Below are 19,012 nucleotides of genomic sequence, written 5' to 3'. Positions count from 1 at the left end.
ATCTCTCGCTACACCCGTCTAATTTGCTTTCAGTTTGAAAAATGCCTCTGCCTGAGCTGTGTCTTGCAACATTTACAGCAAAAAAAAAAAAAAAATTTGCTTCTGAGAAAGAAGACAGCCTTGAGATGGACTGGTGAAGCACATAAACTGCAATACAAAGACCCATATACAGAGTACCCAGCCTCTTACTCTCATTAGCTGAAATTGTGGTGCTCCCACTGGTGACAAGCAGATTTTTAGTCTACAGACCACTACAGAATAGTGTAGGCAGAACAGACCCAAGATGGATTTCATGCAGTGTGATATGAAATATGCGTGGGCACAGACCCCAAATGATTTCCTTGACTTTCCCTTTGTCTCAAATGCATCTCTCTGAGCTGAGTGTCGAGTACAAGTCATTATTGTGAGGCCCGAGCTACAAAAGCAAGCCTCACATCTTATAAAAATATTTTCTGGTGTAGAACTGCTACATTCCACGGCCGGCAGGATAGTATCCTGGGCTTTAGCCTGTTTACTAGGAGTCAAGAAACTGAATATAAGATTGCCAAAGTGGCTCTGTGCCACAGACAATAGATAATCAGCAGGTAACCAGTGCAGGTACTATATTTTAGCCATACACACTCATTGCCATGCCAACATAAGACAGACCTTGCTTCCTGAGATGAATACAAATCAGCACATCCAGGACTGCAGGTTTGAATGTACTACATATGTCATCTAATTGTTTGGTTATATTAAAACTGATGAAATTCAAGGTTAACCTTTGCTTAACCTTTTTATTTACCGGTATACTGGCGCCGGAGAGATGAAAATAAACTTATCAGACATTTTCAATCAGTATAAACAAATGAATTATTTTATCTGATATTTAAATTAGTCAGGACAGGCTATCCGTGTCAGATGTTTGTACCACTGTTGGCATAACCGTACACAGAATTGTAATGGTTGAAGCTATAATTATAAACATTTGTACGGTGAAAAAAACTTTTCTCTGAATCTATTGCCTCAGGAAAGGCAGAAATACTTGAGCCACTGTCGAGTGTGACTTGAAAAAGAAATTGAATGCTGAACTACTTTCAAACTAAAACAAGCGCAAATTCCATTTTTTGTTCTAAAAGTTAAAAAAAAAATGTTAAACTCAATAGGATTCCAAAAATGAAATATTAAAATTAACTGGGTTTAACATAAATGTGGCTCTACAAGCGCAGTGGTGCTTCTGCTACCTTAAGTCTCATGGATCCCTGGTTGAATCCCAAGTTTCACATGTTCGCTCCGTGTTCATGTTGGTTTCTTCTGGGCTTCATCTCTAGTTTCCTCCCACCTTTCTATATACACTATATATGTCAGTAGGTATTGTTTTTGCTCAAAAATGCCCCTAATTGTGTGTGCGAATGTGTGTATTGTGCCCTGGACTGCGTGATAGACGGCCATGATCATCCAGAATATATTCCTGCAACCCTCTCCAGGATAAAACCAACCCTGAAGATGAAGAATGAAGAACCGACAGCACTGTGTGGATAATTTAGAAAGCTTTACCAGGGGAAGTAGCAGGTGTACCTAATTGTAGTCATACATAATTACTACATACTTGATTAATGTGGAAATAGAAAGAAACAATTAGTAATATTTATTGCAGGTTTAAAGGACCTCGATTGTGTTTGTTTTAAAATCAAAGCAGTCTTCCTACCTGACCAATTTAAGTGTTAAAATATTCCACACTTGGTATTTAAAACTAAATGTCTTGAAGTTGCTAGATACTTAACCCAGCCCACTATCTCTTCATCCTGAAATCAGATAATGAGAGCCAAAAATGAGAAGAAAGCTTATTAGCTGACCAGGCAAGAGCCACAAAGCTGTCAAAGAAAAACCACTACAGAAGCCAAATAGATTTTGAAAGCACACAATTACTTCTATTGGCCAGATACATGACAATGTGTGGAACTTTTCCTGGTAGAATCTCAAAGAAAAACAAAACAAAAAAAAAACATGGTATAGCCAGACTAATGAAAACTAGCCTGAGATGATGCAGAGCAACCAACGTCTAAAATCTTCTCCAAATGCAACCAGTATCAGATAACTACTCTAAAAATGATTTGATAGGGATAATTTCCAATAAAACTGAATGAATCATTTTCTGAGACAGAGACAATAGATGCAATTATTTCTCTCTTGGGGTCAAGGCAGGATTATTCGCATATTGCACAGGGCAAGAATGCAGGTTGCATCAGCCAATAAGTGGAAAATTAATGCATCTGGCAACTAAGTGGAATTTCAAGTTGACCTTGTACATTAGAAAACATCACTGTTGATGGCATATGATAACTACATGTAAGTTGCAGCATGGAACAGGTCAAGAAGAAAATAAATTATTGACCCAATCTGTTTTTATATGTGCAGCGTCTGACTGCATCACATCACATGGTTGCATTTCCATTTACTTTTACAACATTTGCAGAACATGTCCATGTTATTTCACATCTCAGCCACACAACTGTGCTAAGCAGAGGTACATTGTCAGAAACCCACTGATAGCAGCAGGTACTAGAAGCTGCAAGTCTAACATTAATGCTTGCTCAACTGAGATACCCGATTCAGACACAGCAGTGAATGTGAGCGAAGTGAGACAAAGAGCCTGGTCTAGCAGCAAAAAAAGAAAAGCGGAAATAACAGAAAGCATGTGGCCATGTGGTTGGAATCAAAGAGCCACCGTGGAAGTGGAAGAAGAGGTAAAAGCGAGAATGCTACTAATTAACATTCAACTGAATATTCAGGGACATATTCCTGATAAGCCTGAGCTGGATGTACAGACAATTTTCATTTCAGCTGACCCAGATGATGTAAAAGAAGCAGTCCTGTAGCCTTTAACAGTAATTCCAAATACCCAGCTTCTTTGAGTGACATTGGTACTGGGGGTGAAACATGGTCATTTACTAATGACTTTCATAATTCACTGTCATGTCAGCGTGAGGTTTGATCTCTTGCTCTACCTGCAAACACAAGCACATATGGGTTCTTTATCTGGAGACATCCAGAGCCTATTCGTCTCACAAGCTTCTGTAATTGAGAACCACAAACACTGCATGCCTGCATCGTTGCACTAATTTAGAGCTGAGGGTTCATCGGATGCTTAGGGGGATTATTAGTAGAAGCCTTGAGGTGTCTAGTTTTAAAAAAAAATTAGTCCAGATTTTGATTTAAGGATGGTGATGAGCTTTTGGTCTTCAATGAGCAATTTTATTACTGGAAATAATTGCGCAGTTTGATCCCTTATCAAACACACACTGACACACACACACACACACACACACACACACACACACACACACACACACACACACACACACACACACACACACACACACTCGGCCACAAATCAAGTGTAAGATCTTACTTATCATCTAGTGTCGATAGGGATTTCATTAGTTTAATGGGTGAAAAAGTTATGGGGCCATTGGTTTTATCAGAACTTCAGAATATATCAAATATATATAAAAGATGTCAAATATATTAAAGTCACAGATTCAAATCCTGACATGTACTGTAAGACTAAATAGTCAACATAATTTTTTTTATTTTTTTTCGTGAGTATGAAAAGATTCACAAAATAATGTAGGCGTAAACTGCAGTGAGATTTTTTATTTTTTTTAATCAAAAAGGACATCTAGATAATGAACTCTCAGAAAGGCCATAAGAAATTTTCTAAGCAGATGTAGCACAAAAGGCTCGTGTCAAGCATGTAGCGAAAACACACCAGAAATCTCAGTAATGACCAGCTTTGGGAACTGTGCTATGTTGATTTCAAATAATGTAATTTATTGTAAATGGGTTATATAGACCTGGAGGCTGTGAAGCAACTGTTCACTGCTTTCATTAACGTTGTTCCGAGATACATTTTCCCAGTTTGAAAAAGGCGTTCAGGTGTGAAAGATAGAAACAGTCCAATGACTCTGATGCTCAGCAAGGAAGAAGGCAAAAAATAAATAAATAAATAAATAATCTTCAGTACAGTATTCTAACCTAACACACACACCATTCCCAAGACACACAAAATACCTCCCTAGTGTTAATGACCTTCCAACAAATTCACTCTGTTCTGACTCTCAAACGTTACAGTAAAGACTAGAGATGTAGGGGTGGGTCTTTTTTTGTTGTTGTTGGTTTTGTTTTCCGTAGTTTTAATGCTGTTCTATAAATGGAGCATGATTAGAACAAGATTTCTTTTTGTTTTGTTTCGTTTTGGATTTTTCATAATGTACAGTATTCTTATTTTACTATACCTGCTAGTGTCCGGTGTTTAGAAAGTAAGTTTTGAATGTGTGTTATGAATGTATTCCTATAAAGTGTGGTGTTCAGCTATGTATTTATGGTGGACATTGCTGTTTGAAAATGAATGACATAGATAGTGAAGTGTTTATAAAAAAAACAATAAAAATATAAAAGCCCTAGTGTTTATGTTAAATATCAAGTAAGGACTATTCACCATTGGTTTTATGGTTTTTATGATTATATATATATATATATATATATATATATATATATATATATATATATATATATATATATATATATATATATATATATATATATAATACCCTCTAAACTGATGCAGTATGCATTGCATCACGTTAATGTGACACTGAATTACATTACCTCAATGTGAACATCCTTTCATTTCCTGAAATCCTTTTACCTTATCACCCGGTGCTGTATTATTCACTGCTGAGGATTTTTTTTTTTAAATTCTGATCTATTCAACACTTTGTATGTAAGAGTCCAAAAAAATCTTTAAACTTATTTCTTCTTGTAAATGCACCTGAAATGTAAAAACTTCAATTTTCTCAAAACATCTGCTCATTACTCTATTGTGGCTTCACATGAGATTGATTTAAATGTATTTCACCAGGTAATTGGCTTGAGATACTGTATGTAGGTGTCAAGGGAGAATGAAAGAATACTAATTGCTAATTGTAAGGAGAATAAGAATTATCGTGTATATACTTATATACACACAAGAATGACTTGTCCCTTCACGTACCTGCTTCATTTCTGCCAGTAAGACGACCAATAAGATATCACTGTCAGAGCATGAATCATACACTTCCTCACTAAAGGTAGGTGAGCTATATTTAATGACACTACAAGCCTCAAGAAACTGAAGAGCAGAGAATATTTGCTTTTCAGAAGATTGATGTACTTTGGTGTATAGGAGATAGGTAAAAATTTGTCAGTACAATGACGATCAATCATTAAAATTGTACAATATATAGATTGCCGAAAGTTCTTGAATGATGTTTAAAAACCGTGTTCCTGTTTGAAAATCAAGGCACATCTGAATCATGTAGAGAATCCAAATTTAAGTGTATAAATAAATAAATTATGTATTACTACATATGCCGAAGAGCAAATTCCGTGTGAATCCTGTTCATTTTTATAGAATGCTGGTTGAACCATGAATCTTGATCAAATAAATACAAATAAATAAATCAAGTAAATGCTCAGTGTTGTGCAAACTCTAATAAATCCATAAATCCACTGTTTTTAAGAATAGATATAATATGTGAAGCATTCTCTACTAACACAAGTCATAAGAGGTTAGTATGGGAAATAAACTGACCTCTGCTACAGACCTAGCCTGAATATATAGGTCAAACAAAGATCTTATTGGATTTTATTCTACTGCATATTCATAGCTCTGTCTGAGAACAGTCAAGTAGCTCGGTATTTATTTGATCTTCCACAACCAAAAGTGTGTGTTCTAACTGAAGCTCTTCTATCACCAGGGGTATTGGCCTCAAACTCATCGGCTCTGAACCAGGAGAGCAGGATATAAAAGAGATGAGAGTGAGATGAGTATGAGGAAGAGAGTAATGGAATGAGAAACTCATGCTGCACTGAGTCTACCAAGTGGACCTTTTACAGTACTGTAAGCCATATGGTTCCTTTGATTTTTACAAGCACTCCTCTTTAGTCATCGCACACTTAAAATTGGTTTAAAATCCACTTGATTTGTATCTCTTAATATATTCTTCAATGAAACAAGTTATTTGTCCTGTTTTTAGCTATGCTAGATATTTGGCTAGCTAGTAAACTAGCTCAAAATATACCATAACGTTAAACACTGCATGCTAAAAACACTGAGTGTCTTTTGTAAGCCAAATAGTTCTAGCATTATTTTTATGTAGGTTACTTTAAAATAGTTTAATATATTCTTAAATAAAACAAGTTATTTGTCCTGTTTTTAGCTATGCTAGATATTTGGCTAGCTAGTAAACTAGCTCAAAATATACCATAACGTTAAACACAGTGCATACTAAAAACACTGAGTGTCTTTTGTAAGCCAAATGGTTCTAGCATTATTTTCATGTACTGTAGGTTACTTTAAAATAGTTTAAACACACAGGTGTTCGAAAAACGCAAACAACAAATGAAGATGTCTTGCCATTGCCAGCTTTGACTCATCACACAATGACACAACTCTATTTTCCAAAGATCCTCAATCTGATGATAAATTACAGACACCGTCGACTGATTTGTTACGTAAACCATGAAATACTAATCCTGTAGATCTTGTCTCAATCATGCAAATCCCTTTCAAATCACAGACATTCTCCTGTTAAGTGCAGTGTCTTGTTCCTCTATTCTGCCAGCGATGGCTCTTCTGATTGACGTTCTGGTTCTGCATAGTTTACGAGTTTGCTCTAGCTTAATGTCTTTTGTTTGTCGATTGCCGTCAAGCCTGCCTGACTTTGCTTTACTCCTTTGGATCCTTAGCTTGATCTTTTAATAAACCTGCTTTTGCATCCTGTTTGATCTTCTGAAAAAGGGTAAAAACACAGAGACATACACCACAGCTGATGTATATGGAAATATACAGTGCTTGGCAAGAATGGGGGAAAAATTACATGCCATAAACCGCTACTTTCAGGTCTATTACGTCCATGTATACGTACTTCAAATTATGGATTACTACATATAGGATACTACCAATTAGCAAAATAGCATTATATATTGTGTACAATTTCCACAAAGTAAATGGGAAATTCTTTGTTTACCTTTTTACGACAAATTAAACTAAGTCAATATAATGGCTTAATAATGACCTTCCTCGCAGGTTGTTTCTCTTGAGAAGCACCATTATGCTCAATGTGCCATTTGAAACATAGCAGAAGATTTGAACCTGTGGCTACTTTACAGAGAAAATGGAATATGGTCTATATATTTCTGTCTATTTATTACAAAAATACATTTGATTAATGCATTAAATTCTGACACAATATGTAAAATCTCTAAGTTTCTGCATGTTTCACAATGGCTTGACAAACCTAAAATGAATTATGAAGAGAAATAATATGTAATTTACTATTCTGACCATGTAAGTAGGTTTATGTATAATGCACCGTGGCAGAGCATTGCTTTTAGTCACATTCGAAAAAGAAATGCTGATGGCGAGAAAGGACTATTAGCTGCGTGTGGGTGTCACCTTAAATCATCATGCACATAATACTGTATGTCTGAGTAAATTTGCAAGGAATATGTGGAGAGGGATTTTCTGCATTATGGACAAGCATTAAAGAAAACAAACCAACATGGTGAGGAATACAGAACAAAAATTCTTAAAAATATTAAAGTCTGGGGAGATGTGAAAGCAAAAAAAAAAAAAAAAAAAAATTTATATAAAATGTGTATATATATATATATATATATATATATATATATATATATATATATATATATATATATATATATATATACATCAATATTTACATTTGCCTTTCACATACCTGGGTTCCTGAAATAGGAATTGTAGAGAACTGATAATGTTGCAGTAGAAATTGGCTTTGAAATTAGTCAATATTTCAAAGACTCACAAAAAAAAAAGAAAAGAAAAGAAAAATGGACTTCCCTGAAACCTATTGTGAATCTGCTTCTTTATTTAAGTCTTTGAATTGAAAAAGCTTTGCATTCACCTTGATCTTTTTGACCCGCAATTTCACAGCTCAGTATTTGTCTAAGGCAGGACCTGTCGCTGCAAGGCCAACTCCCCATCCAGCCCAGATTTCCATTTATTTCCCTTGTCTACATATATTTATAAGCCACTTTGCATTTGGCACATATCAGGTCTCATAAACTAGAATATACCAGTATTCAAATGAACATGTCTGTTAATAATGCTGGTGCATCACCACTGAGACAGCTTATATAATAAAGTGTTTTGAATAGTAGTGGGGGAAAAAAATACACTTCCATCTACGTCTGTACGACTTTCAGCTGTAATTGTGAGAACTATTGCTTCGACCGTGTGCATCTGTACAGCTGTGCCTGTGGAATGCATCTCAATCTTTGATTTGATTTGCTGTCAAGCACACTTGGTTTTGACATGTCAATCATAATTGAACATTCAGTTGTTGTTTCAGTGCTGAGACTTTTATATGCCTAATAATCGCTCTTTAAAATTGTAACCTCTCTCTCAAAGGAAGTAATACTCTTTAACTTTGATACTTTCACTGAATAACGTGATGAAATGTATCATTCCTCAAGTCTTACAGCTGGTGTTTAACCTAATCCATGACAGTTTGTCTAATTCTGTCTAGCTATGAATAGCTCAGTGTATTTTCTCTCTTTTTTTTAGCTTTGGATAAAAGCTCTAAGTCAAAAAAGTACAACAGATGCCATCTCCTTAGGTGTAAGCATTTTTCCCAACAGCTTTCTCAATACTCAATGCTGATGGGTGTTTGAGCTTTTGTGTGGTTGAACCCCTGCCCATGCCCCTGCCAACCTCCACCCAGACTCTTTCCAACATTAGTGCAGTTACATGGGAAGAACAAGCAGGAATTGTGAAGGGAGTTAAAAAGAAAGTTATGAATTACCTGTCGGGTGTGAATTTGCCCGGGTGCCGTAAAGCTCCCTTGACAGTTGCACTCTGAGACACTGTAGGGGTCGGAGCTGCTGGAGGAGCATTTGGAGAGAGTGTCACAGCCAACTACGAATGTGTTGTCCAACGGGAGTTCCTGAATGACATGGTGCTTCTTAGGAGCCACTGGGGTTTCTGGTTTGATCTGAAAGGTAGGCTGGGGAGATGCTGACTTGTAATGCTTGGCTAAATCAGGGCTGTCAGGTTTAAATGTGGTTGGTGTGGTGGCCCAATTATACTTTCCCATTGTCTGTTCCTCAAGCTCAACTGGAAGGTCTAAGGTGCCATTGATGTGCTCATGAGAAGGGTCTTCAGACTTGGATTCTTCGATAGTGACAAAATTCAGCAGCAAGCTCTTAGGAGACCTCTTCTTTTTCTTCTTCTTCTTTTTGATCTGCCGCCCTTCCTGGTTTGGTGATACCCACTCACCACTTTGCTTGCCCTTCTGAACAACTTTGTGCCTGGGTGTTTGCCGACAACGTACCAAAGCAGTTACAAATATCACCAATATGACAGTCATAGTCCCAGCAATTATGGCTATGACCACGATTACATAGCCATTGTTTTGAGGGACTACATCATTGTCCCCAACATTTCTGTCCAAGGGTGTCTCCATACTTTTGCGGACTTGCTCCTGAATAAACGTAGCGTTGGAGATGGTATCGTTCACAAACAAGTGAACAAGCGCAATTGCGTGCAAGGGGTCTGGCTGTCCTAAGTCTTTGACCATTACGACCAACCTATGAAGGCCTTGATCAGCATTTACAATCTTCTCCTGCAGAGTAATGTTCCCTGTAATTTTGTCAATAGCAAAAAGACCTCTTGGTGAACCTCCAATAATGCTGTACTGCAGCTCTGCATTCATGCCAGTGTCATTGTCAATGGCATATACTCGGGTCACCACAGAGCCAGGGCTGGTTGTGAAAGGGACTAGGTCATAAGAGTAATTGGAAGGTGGGATAACAAACACAGGCCGATTGTCATTAATATCAACAACATTTATGGTGACCTTTGCGTATGAAGTTGTCTGAATTAATCCTCCATCCACAGCTTTGACTATGAAGGTATAGGAACTTTGCTGCTCCCTGTCGAATGTGATGTTTGGTTTAATTACACCAGTTTTAGGGTCAATAATAAAATTGTCCTTTCCATTTATGATTGAGAGGGTAACTACCGAATTATCACCTGCATCTGCATCTGTAACTGTAATCAAGCCAACTGTGCCATACAAAGGCAAGTTCTCAGGCACATAGAAATTGTACTCGGGATGGGTGAAGGCTGGACTGTTGTCGTTTTGGTCTTGGACAATTAGCTTCACAGTGACATTGCTTTGCAGAGGATTAGACCCGTTATCCTTGGCAATGACTGTAAATGAATAGGCTTCCTGTTTTTCTCTATCCAGTCTCTTGCTGACGGAGAGTATACCAGACCGTGGATCTATGTTAAACCCATCAGGTGCGTCTGGGCCAAGGGTATAAATAATAAGGGCATTAGAACCACTGTCTGCATCCGTGGCACTGATCTTTATCAGCTGTGTGCCAGGGTCATTGTTTTCTGGGATGGACAGCTGAACCTCTGGCTGGGGGAAAACTGGAGTATTATCATTTTCATCCTTGATTTTAATGAGGATCATTGCAGACGTGTTTAAAGGAGGTTTCCCCGAATCTGAAGCTACTATCTTAATTGCGTACTCCCGAGTAGTCTCGTAATCTAAGGGAGCCGCAGTTTCCAACAAGAATTGGTCATTAAAAACAGGCTTCAACCGAAAGGGTACGTCATGATCCGTGTAACATGTCACTTTACCATTAAGGTCAGCATCCTTGTCAGTCACTGTAATTAGAGCTATTTTTGTGTTTAGAGGGGCATTTTCAGACAAAAGTACTGTGCCATTTACAAGGTTTATTATATACCGAGTGTCGATGGATGGAACGTTGTCATTAATGTCTGTTACATTTACTATGACAGTAGCCCTAGAAGGTGTGGTGCTACCATCACTTGCCAGGACTATAAGCTTGTGGACAGGGTTAGATTCTCTGTCCAATGGCTGCTTGATCGTAATCAATCCAGTAGAACCGTCGATAGCAAAGTGTCGTCTGGATACCAAAGAGATTTGATTGCTAAAAGAAAAGTGGATCTGAGCATTGGAGCCAAGATCAGCATCAGTGGCGTGGAGTTGCGTGACTGATGTCCCCATAGGGGCATTTTCTGGCACGTTTACCTCCACCTCAGTGTCCTTGAACACTGGCCGATTGTCATTTACATCAGAGACTGTGACCTGGAGGATGGCTGTGCTGGACTTTGGAGGTGTGCCACCATCTTCCACTTTGATTTTCATCACAAAAGTGTCCTTGGTTTCTCGATCCAAATTTTGTTGGACTATGAGTTGGGGCCACTTGTCTCCCTCCGGAGTTTCAATGATGTCCAAGCCAAACTCACTTACACTCTAAAAGAGACAGAGAACAATAAGATTGTGAATAAACTGCTTACTGACTTAAGAATATGCAAATCCATGTGTATGTCTAAAAGCCTATTTTCTTAAATAACCTGGTTTGTATCACATAATTTTATACCCACATAAAGCACAACCCTGTACCTCTACAAATATAAAAACTGTCATTTTTTTTTTGCTTTAAATAGATGTTTATTCAGGCAGCAGCAACAAACCTTAAGGATAAAGTTCCTTAATCCTATTAGAAAGTGCACAAGGTCTTAAAATACTTAAAACATGCAGCCAGGGGATAGGATCCACTTTTAAATGCTTATGCAAACCTGATTTACAAACCTGAAAATGCTTATGCTCATATAGAGTATGCGCATTACATTTTGCACTTTGCTCTCTTTTTCTCTCTGAGTTAACCAAGTCCAAAATATGGTAAACAATCAAGACAGTAATGATGAAACAAGGAAAACTGAACAGAATTCAATTTTTATTCTGTATTCGCTCGCCTAAATATAAACTAGTGCAGAAATTGCTTTTGAAGTCATTACATCGGTTTATTGAATGTTATTTTGAAGCATTTGCATTTCCCCCATGCTTTTAATAATTTTTATATTTATTTGAGAGATAAATAGCTGATACTGATGCTCAATACATTATGTGTGTTGCAGTATAAAGCACTGTGCACACTGGCTTCTCAGCACACTGGCTTGTGCTACACCTAAAATAAGGCTTCACCTTTCAATTTTACCCTTTTCAGCTTTTTTTATAAAGAGGCTGATGTAGTGAAGACAATACTTTCACTTTAGAGTACATAGAAAGACAGTTAAAAAGAAGAAGCCAAATAGATAAGCTTCTATTTTAAGTATGCTGCAGGACCACCATAAATTACAGAGTGTGGAAAAAAAGACAAAGCTTTTAAAAAGAGAGCTTTTCTCAAAAGGAGGGTTAAAGCCTAAGCAAAATAAAATAGAAAAGCAAATGTAATCCCCATGAGAAGCCAGCTTTGACTGTTCAATGTAATTGCCTTGCTTTTAAAACCAGCACTAATATTTATGATTACAGATCAAGCTAAATGCTGTCAACACATTCCCTCCTTTTTGAAGGTAAAGCAAAAGAGAATGACACGGGCAAACACAGTACTCAGTGTTAGCATATCTAAGAAACAATAAGTCTCTTTGAAGCATTTTCAGTCAGCAACACATTCATGCTGAACCTAAGAAAAAGCATTTACCATTTGAGATAAGCTGCACATCACATTTAATGCTAGAAAAGATTATCCTGTTTAGCAAATATTTTGTCATGGCTGACATGGGAAAGTAGAAAGGTGGAAAAAAGAGGGGAAAGAATTTAAAAGCCAAACCCAACTAGAATGTTTGGAATTAAATAGAATATTTGGATGAAGTGTAAATTACAGCCAGCTAACTAAGGTTAGCATTGATAATGTGTAGCTAGATGTGTGGTTAGTGTTGTTTCATAATTTTTCACACACATTTCTGTTGTTTACAACTTTTACAAATGCAGATTGTTTGAAGGACTTATCAACAGAATGATAACAGTGATAAAAATAAAGAACACGTATCACAGATAGCATTTTTTTTTTTGCTAAAGTCAGCTAGCTGTATTTCTAGCTAATCAGCATCTACGGTATGTGGGAGTTCAAACTTACGGCGAGAATAATGAGTGTTTTTGTTTGCTTTTGTCTTAATGTATTCGACAACCAGCTAGATGCTACCAATCAATGAAGAGCATGACGAGCCTCATGAACTTGAGGTAAACTCTGCGTGTTGACCGGTTTATCTTTGACCCCCGAAACAGTACTTGTGCTGATATTTCAAGCTGTTTCTTTGATTCCACAGCAGTTCACCGTTTTTCTATAATACATCTTATAAACGGAGGTTGATTCCATTTGGCTTTCTTTCATTGCATTGTTGTTGTTGCAGCTGAGGCAGCATTACCCTCCAAAGGCTACTTCAGGAAATGTGAAAAGGGTCCACCAGAATGAACCTCAGATTGGAGAAGGGGGTTGCTGGGTTCTGATTGTGATCTATTTAAGGTACACTGTGTGGACAGGGAGATTACAGACCCCGAAAGGACGCTAGGGTAAGACGTGAAGAAAGAGTACAGTATGGTGAAAGGTAAACATCACAGAGAAAGGACTAGAGCTTGAGGCAATAAGTATGTGAGGGAGAACTTGAATAAAGGGCGGAGGAAGAGTGAGAACGGAGACATGTGGCACTCGTATTTTAAGCAGTCGGGGCCTGGGGTCAGCTGGTTGTGTCCACATTTTTATAAAGCACACTGTTGTTTCTTGCCGACCTCCCAGCTGAAAGTGTTGCCACTAGCATGTTTTCCTTCGTAAAGCATAGTGCATGCAGGGAAAGTCTAGCGTTTATACATGGTGAGGTGTGTTCCAATTTTCATTAGACTGAGTGCTATTGTGAATATGCTGCTACTGTGTGAGTGTTGCTGGAGTTTTCGTTGCTATGCAATCTTTCCATGATTCCTATTTGTTTCACTGCTGGTGTGAGATCGGAGTAAATTTTTGTTGCTTTCTTATAAAAAGGCTTATATTTTAATCGAGTAAACCATGCATTTTTTTCTGTCATCTTGGCTTGAATATTTATATATTTGCTCAATAATAAATCAGTACATTAGTTCCATATGAATTCTTCAGAAAGCTTGAGAAATTTTATAGGAATTAACCCTGTTACAATTGCTTGTATATAATAACTGACATGTCAAAAGGAACGTGAATTTAATGTTTAAATAAAACTCTGTCACACAAGAGTATAATTGGCAATACTTATTGGAGAAATTTCATATTCTCATACTCGCTAATTAAAATAGATAATATTTGCTATAAGATTTTAGTGTTGCATTGTAAGGTATGTGTCATATATATTGTTTGATATGGTTTTTAGATGAAGAGGCAGTGCTGTCTAAACTGAACAAAAAAAAAACAGAGGAAAAAACCTTAAAAGTGTACAAATAATGATTATTAATTATGTTTATTATTATTATTGTTCAGTTATTATTATTATTATTATTATTAGTAGTAGTAGTAGTAGTAGTAGTAGTAGTAATAATATTACATATAATTTAATATTGAAAATATTTTATGTGCTTTTTTCCTAAAAAAAAAAAAAATGTTGTCTCTATTGTATATTCCTTTCTTTATTTGCACAATTTCCATGGCATTGCCATGGGTTATTTGGCATGTGAATACAATATATTTTAGTCAAACTTTTAGTAGTCTATATCTGGTTGTGTTTACACGCACAGTTGAAGACAATACCCACTGGATCTAATAGAACTAGCTTTTTTTCCTGTGGCCAAGGGCTGCATGAGTTATCAAGCAACACTTTTGTTCCAGTTTAGCCCATACAGAATGAGGCTGGGGATTGTGATTACCTTCAGGCAGGCTAAGAAAGAGTCAAAAGAGCATGAATCACCAGCCCAAGGGAAGTGACAATCATCTGAAAATAATATGCATGCTGGTTGGGATTCGTTCCATATTTATTCCCCCTGACCTGCAGCTTATTAAGAGAAACACATAAGGTGAATTTATTTCTTAGGAGGATAACCCCCAGAAGATGCTAAAATTGGTACCAACTATAGAACACACAATAAAGATACACATACAACAGTGACAATGCATCTCAAAAGTCTAAGGAACCTTAAAAACATATAGTTTCTGTGAAAGACAGCTAAATCAGTGACTCCTCAAACGTCATGAATCGCTAATATGACCTTGAATGAAGTTAACAGAGAAAGTGGAGTATAAATCTATATCTAGCATGGATGTATAGGGCTTTGTATGTACAAGACCATGGCTAGATGTTGAGTGCAGCCCTACAAATGAGGCTATAAAGACTTAAACGCTTTCTTTCTCAATCCCCTGACCATGTGCTCCCCCTTTCTCTTTTGTTACCAACTTTGATCCAATTTAAACCATTTGGCAAAGACCAAAACACAAGAGCTGTCTCACTGGACCAGCCCCCAGCCAAAATTCAGCCACAAATGATAACTGGAACCAAATGAAAGTAAGCAGTATGGCTGGAAGCCTCCTATGTTCTGTCCAGGGCACTATCTGAAATTAGTCAGCCATCACCATCAAGCTTGCACTTGATCTATTTTGTATGTTTACTCAAACTGACATACCCCCTCCTCTCCACACACATACACGCACGCACACACACACACACACACACACACACACACACACACACACACACACACACACACACACACACACACACACACACACACATGGAAAAGCTTTAAACACACTGTGCTAATGACTATCCACAGACCTTGAGTGCTCTTTCTCACAACCTATTTGTCCCCAAGGTAACAAACTTCTGGACTGATCAGCTTTAAGCCTCATGATAATTAGTTTGTTCAAAAAGAAGACAGCTCATTATAGCTAGGTTGGAATGGAAATGTTTACAAAAAAAAAAAGGTCTCATGGCATGCCAGTCACTTCTTCACTTGTCACTTCTTGATCATTAATGTTTTAATGAGTGCATCACCTCCTTGGCTGCCACTGATAGAGCTTCAACAATGTAAGTGCCAAATTAAATATGCATACATATTAGCTTACCGGAACAAGACTAAACATACCAGCAATGTTAACACAGCATCAGACGTAATGAGATCCTGGCTTGAGTAATAAGGAAAGCCTTTTGTAGTGTTTTATTTAAGCACAGAACCACCATATAGTGATAGTTCCCCCATGAGCCATTTAAGTGGTGGAAAGGGAGGGATAGGTATCTTAATGTGGGGTTAGAGTGCTTAAATGGTGGAGTGAAAATAACAATGAGTGGGGTGGAACCCACAACAGAAAAGTCAATATTTTTATCCCATGAGCCTGATCTGATCCACATGCCTCGAGACAGAACTTGTAAAAAAAAAAAAAAAAAGACTCTTTTTTAAGTGATAAAATCTCTTCTAATGGAAAGCTCTCCCCAGTAATGCATAGTATTACTTTCACCAGACTGACCTTGATGTGTCCACCATTTCATGTGACACAGCAACACTAATGCTGATGGAACGATAAATATGGCATCAGTCAAATAAGGACTAAAGCGTGATGGGGAATGCTGTTATATGAATACAATCCCACAGCGATTACTTTCCTGGGAGATGCTAATACCTTAGAGTTGTTCTTTTCGGACAATGATGAATGAAATCCTTCATGACGATGAATACAATATTTATTGTGAAAGCTTGCTAAGGCAACTGAATTCTTGCTATCACTTATGTTATATCAGCTGTAAACAGCCATCTCTTCACCAGCCTCTCTTTATCGTGTATCTTTATCGTGTATCTACTGATACCGGGTAATCCGTCCATAAACATCTCTTTACAGAAATCTTCGCCATACCAAGCAAGTCCCCATGTACGAGGGAACTATGTACTATAGAAAATATTAAAACAAGCACATGATAGAGTGAGCCTACAATCTAAATCGAACAGAGACATGATGATATAGACAATCTATCAACACCCACTAACCATTTCATTCGACAGCTCCATAGCACTTGTGGTTAAAACCAGGCGTAGGGAAAGAATTCAAAGGCTGTGTCATAAGTCAAGGCTTCCGCTTTTCCAGAATATGCCGTGAGCACGCAACAAGCAAAAACAGGATCTCTGGCATCGCTCTTTGAGAGCAGAGCCTCTCGCTGTACGTGCAAAAGCTGCCATGATGCTAATCAAGCACCGCCATGCTGTAGATCAGCTCGTCTCTCTGGGTAAAGTAGGACTGTGTGAGAGATCACAGGCTCACACTCGCTATCTGTCAGAGGACCAGACACAGTCCAAGAAGTGCATTTGCGGTCAGATTCTACTCAAGTGAAATTCACAGCAAGCTCAGAGGACAAAAATACTTCCTCTCGCCTGTATCCGCCGTTCACTTTGTCCCGCCGTGACTGAACTGTCCTTTGATTCGTGTTTGCATATCCAATTTAGAAGGAAGCGGCTGCTCTCAAGTTCAAAAAAAAGAATAAACCGAATTATCGAGCCAAAAGCAGACGTTGCACATATTTATTCGAATATGCAGCTATGTTGTAATATTACTTTGGTCATTTTCCAAGCACAAGCAATGAAGTGTTGCACTAGAGATGCCTTGGCAGCTACAGTGCTTTAAAAATGCAAATTGATGACTTAATCAGACATGGAATGCATGGATTCTGCTAATTCTCACAAGCAGATACAAATGACTCTTTCACATATTAATGGCAGTAGTTCTTCTTTTTTTTTTTTTCTTTCAAAGTGTTTTATGGTCTTAATCAAACCCAGAGATAAACCTGAGTAAAACAAGATGTCTGAATGCACGCACAGTGCATTTGTGTGAAAGAAATTTGTTAGAGTTCCATTACTAGAGGTTAGAATGAGTAGATTAAAACACTGAGATAGTACACATGTTTTCTGAAACATCTTAGACAGGAATAGAAAAATTAATACTCAGTATATTGTTTTTAGTCGATATCCAGTCTCTCCAGGATTTCATAGTTTTGCGATTGCAGAAATTATTGCAAAATCAAACCAAACGTGGAGGTGGTTGCATTTGTTGAATGCCTACAGATTTTCCATAGATTTGGGCCAAGATGTATGTGACCTCATTACAGAATGCATTTAGCCTAAGCTCTCTTCGTCAAACATGATTACAGCAGAGAAGGTAATTATATACTGTATGTGTCTTCACTGGTAGGGGTTTAAAAAAGACAATTCTGTGATTTAAAACAACAATATTTTTAAGTTGCTTCGCTAATTAAAAAAAATCGAGAATTTTTGTTGCAACCGTACCAAAAAAAAAAAAAACAACAACTGTGAAATCCTAGAGGGACTGAATATCTTGCTTTAAAGGAACAGTAAATTGCTTGTGGAACCCTGAGCCTGCAAACAGTGCCAGTATTTTCCTTATTCCTTAAGGATCTATTTAATAGCAGTAGCAATTAAACAAATCACAGGAGAGCAATGCACCCACCTTGACAAGCTCATAGTGCTGGATGCCATTAAGCCCCACGTCTGGGTCGAAGGCTGAGGGTACCGGATAGCGGTTATTGATAGCTGTGTTCTCGGGAATGGAGATGTTAATGACAGTAGACTGGAACAGAGGGGCGTTGTCATTGATGTCTTCAATAAGGAAGCGAATCTTGACCAGGCGAAAGATCTCGTCGGGCAGCACGGCAACCTCAATCTCGTAGAAGCAGCGCTTCTCGCTGAACACTCCGGAGCACAGCTTCTCACGGTCGATGCGATTCGACGTAGTGAAGATCTCACCAGTGCTGGCCTCCACCCTCACCAGAGGAACCTCTCCCGACTTGTAGACAGGTTTGAACTCCAGGGCTGAGGACAGCTTAACATTGGGGTCCAGATTTAGGTCCAAGTCTTTGCGCAGGTTCCCGATGCGCACGTTCTCCGGCTGCTCCTCCTTCACTGTGTAATCCTTCTCCTGGGCCCAGCACAGTGACACCAGGCAGGTGAGGAAAAGCACCAGCACATGGGATTCGCTCAACAAGTCCATACTCAGAGTGGGTGGAGATTTGTCTTGGAAGGTCTGTAATTTCTATGGTAATAAGGGAAGACGAGAGAAGAGGAAAAGATAATTGTATTACGAAACCATGTAACATACAATTACACATTTGGCTATAATTAGC

At 37.9% G+C, this 19,012-nt stretch overlaps 1 protein-coding gene across 3 annotated transcripts in view; it reads right to left on the bottom strand.

Moving 5' to 3' along the window:
* Positions 1–19,012, bottom strand: part of pcdh11 (protocadherin 11) — a 203,261-nt gene that overhangs the window by 175,937 nt on the left and 8,312 nt on the right. For all 3 annotated transcript variants that reach the window (XM_027135458.2, XM_027135459.2, XM_027135461.2), the window contains exons 2-3: positions 18,340–18,921; positions 8,868–11,354 (exon numbers count right to left, since the gene is read on the bottom strand). In XM_027135458.2, coding sequence (XP_026991259.1) covers positions 8,868–11,354; positions 18,340–18,879 — 3,027 coding nt within the window. In that variant the 5' untranslated portion in view covers positions 18,880–18,921. The remainder of the gene's footprint in view (positions 1–8,867; positions 11,355–18,339; positions 18,922–19,012) is intronic.

This window comes from Tachysurus fulvidraco, chromosome 17 (genome assembly GCF_022655615.1).
Source record: "Tachysurus fulvidraco isolate hzauxx_2018 chromosome 17, HZAU_PFXX_2.0, whole genome shotgun sequence".
NCBI lineage: Eukaryota > Metazoa > Chordata > Actinopteri > Siluriformes > Bagridae > Tachysurus > Tachysurus fulvidraco.
The sequence above is the reverse complement of the archived record's forward strand: the minus strand, read 5'-3'. Positions and strand labels throughout refer to the sequence as shown.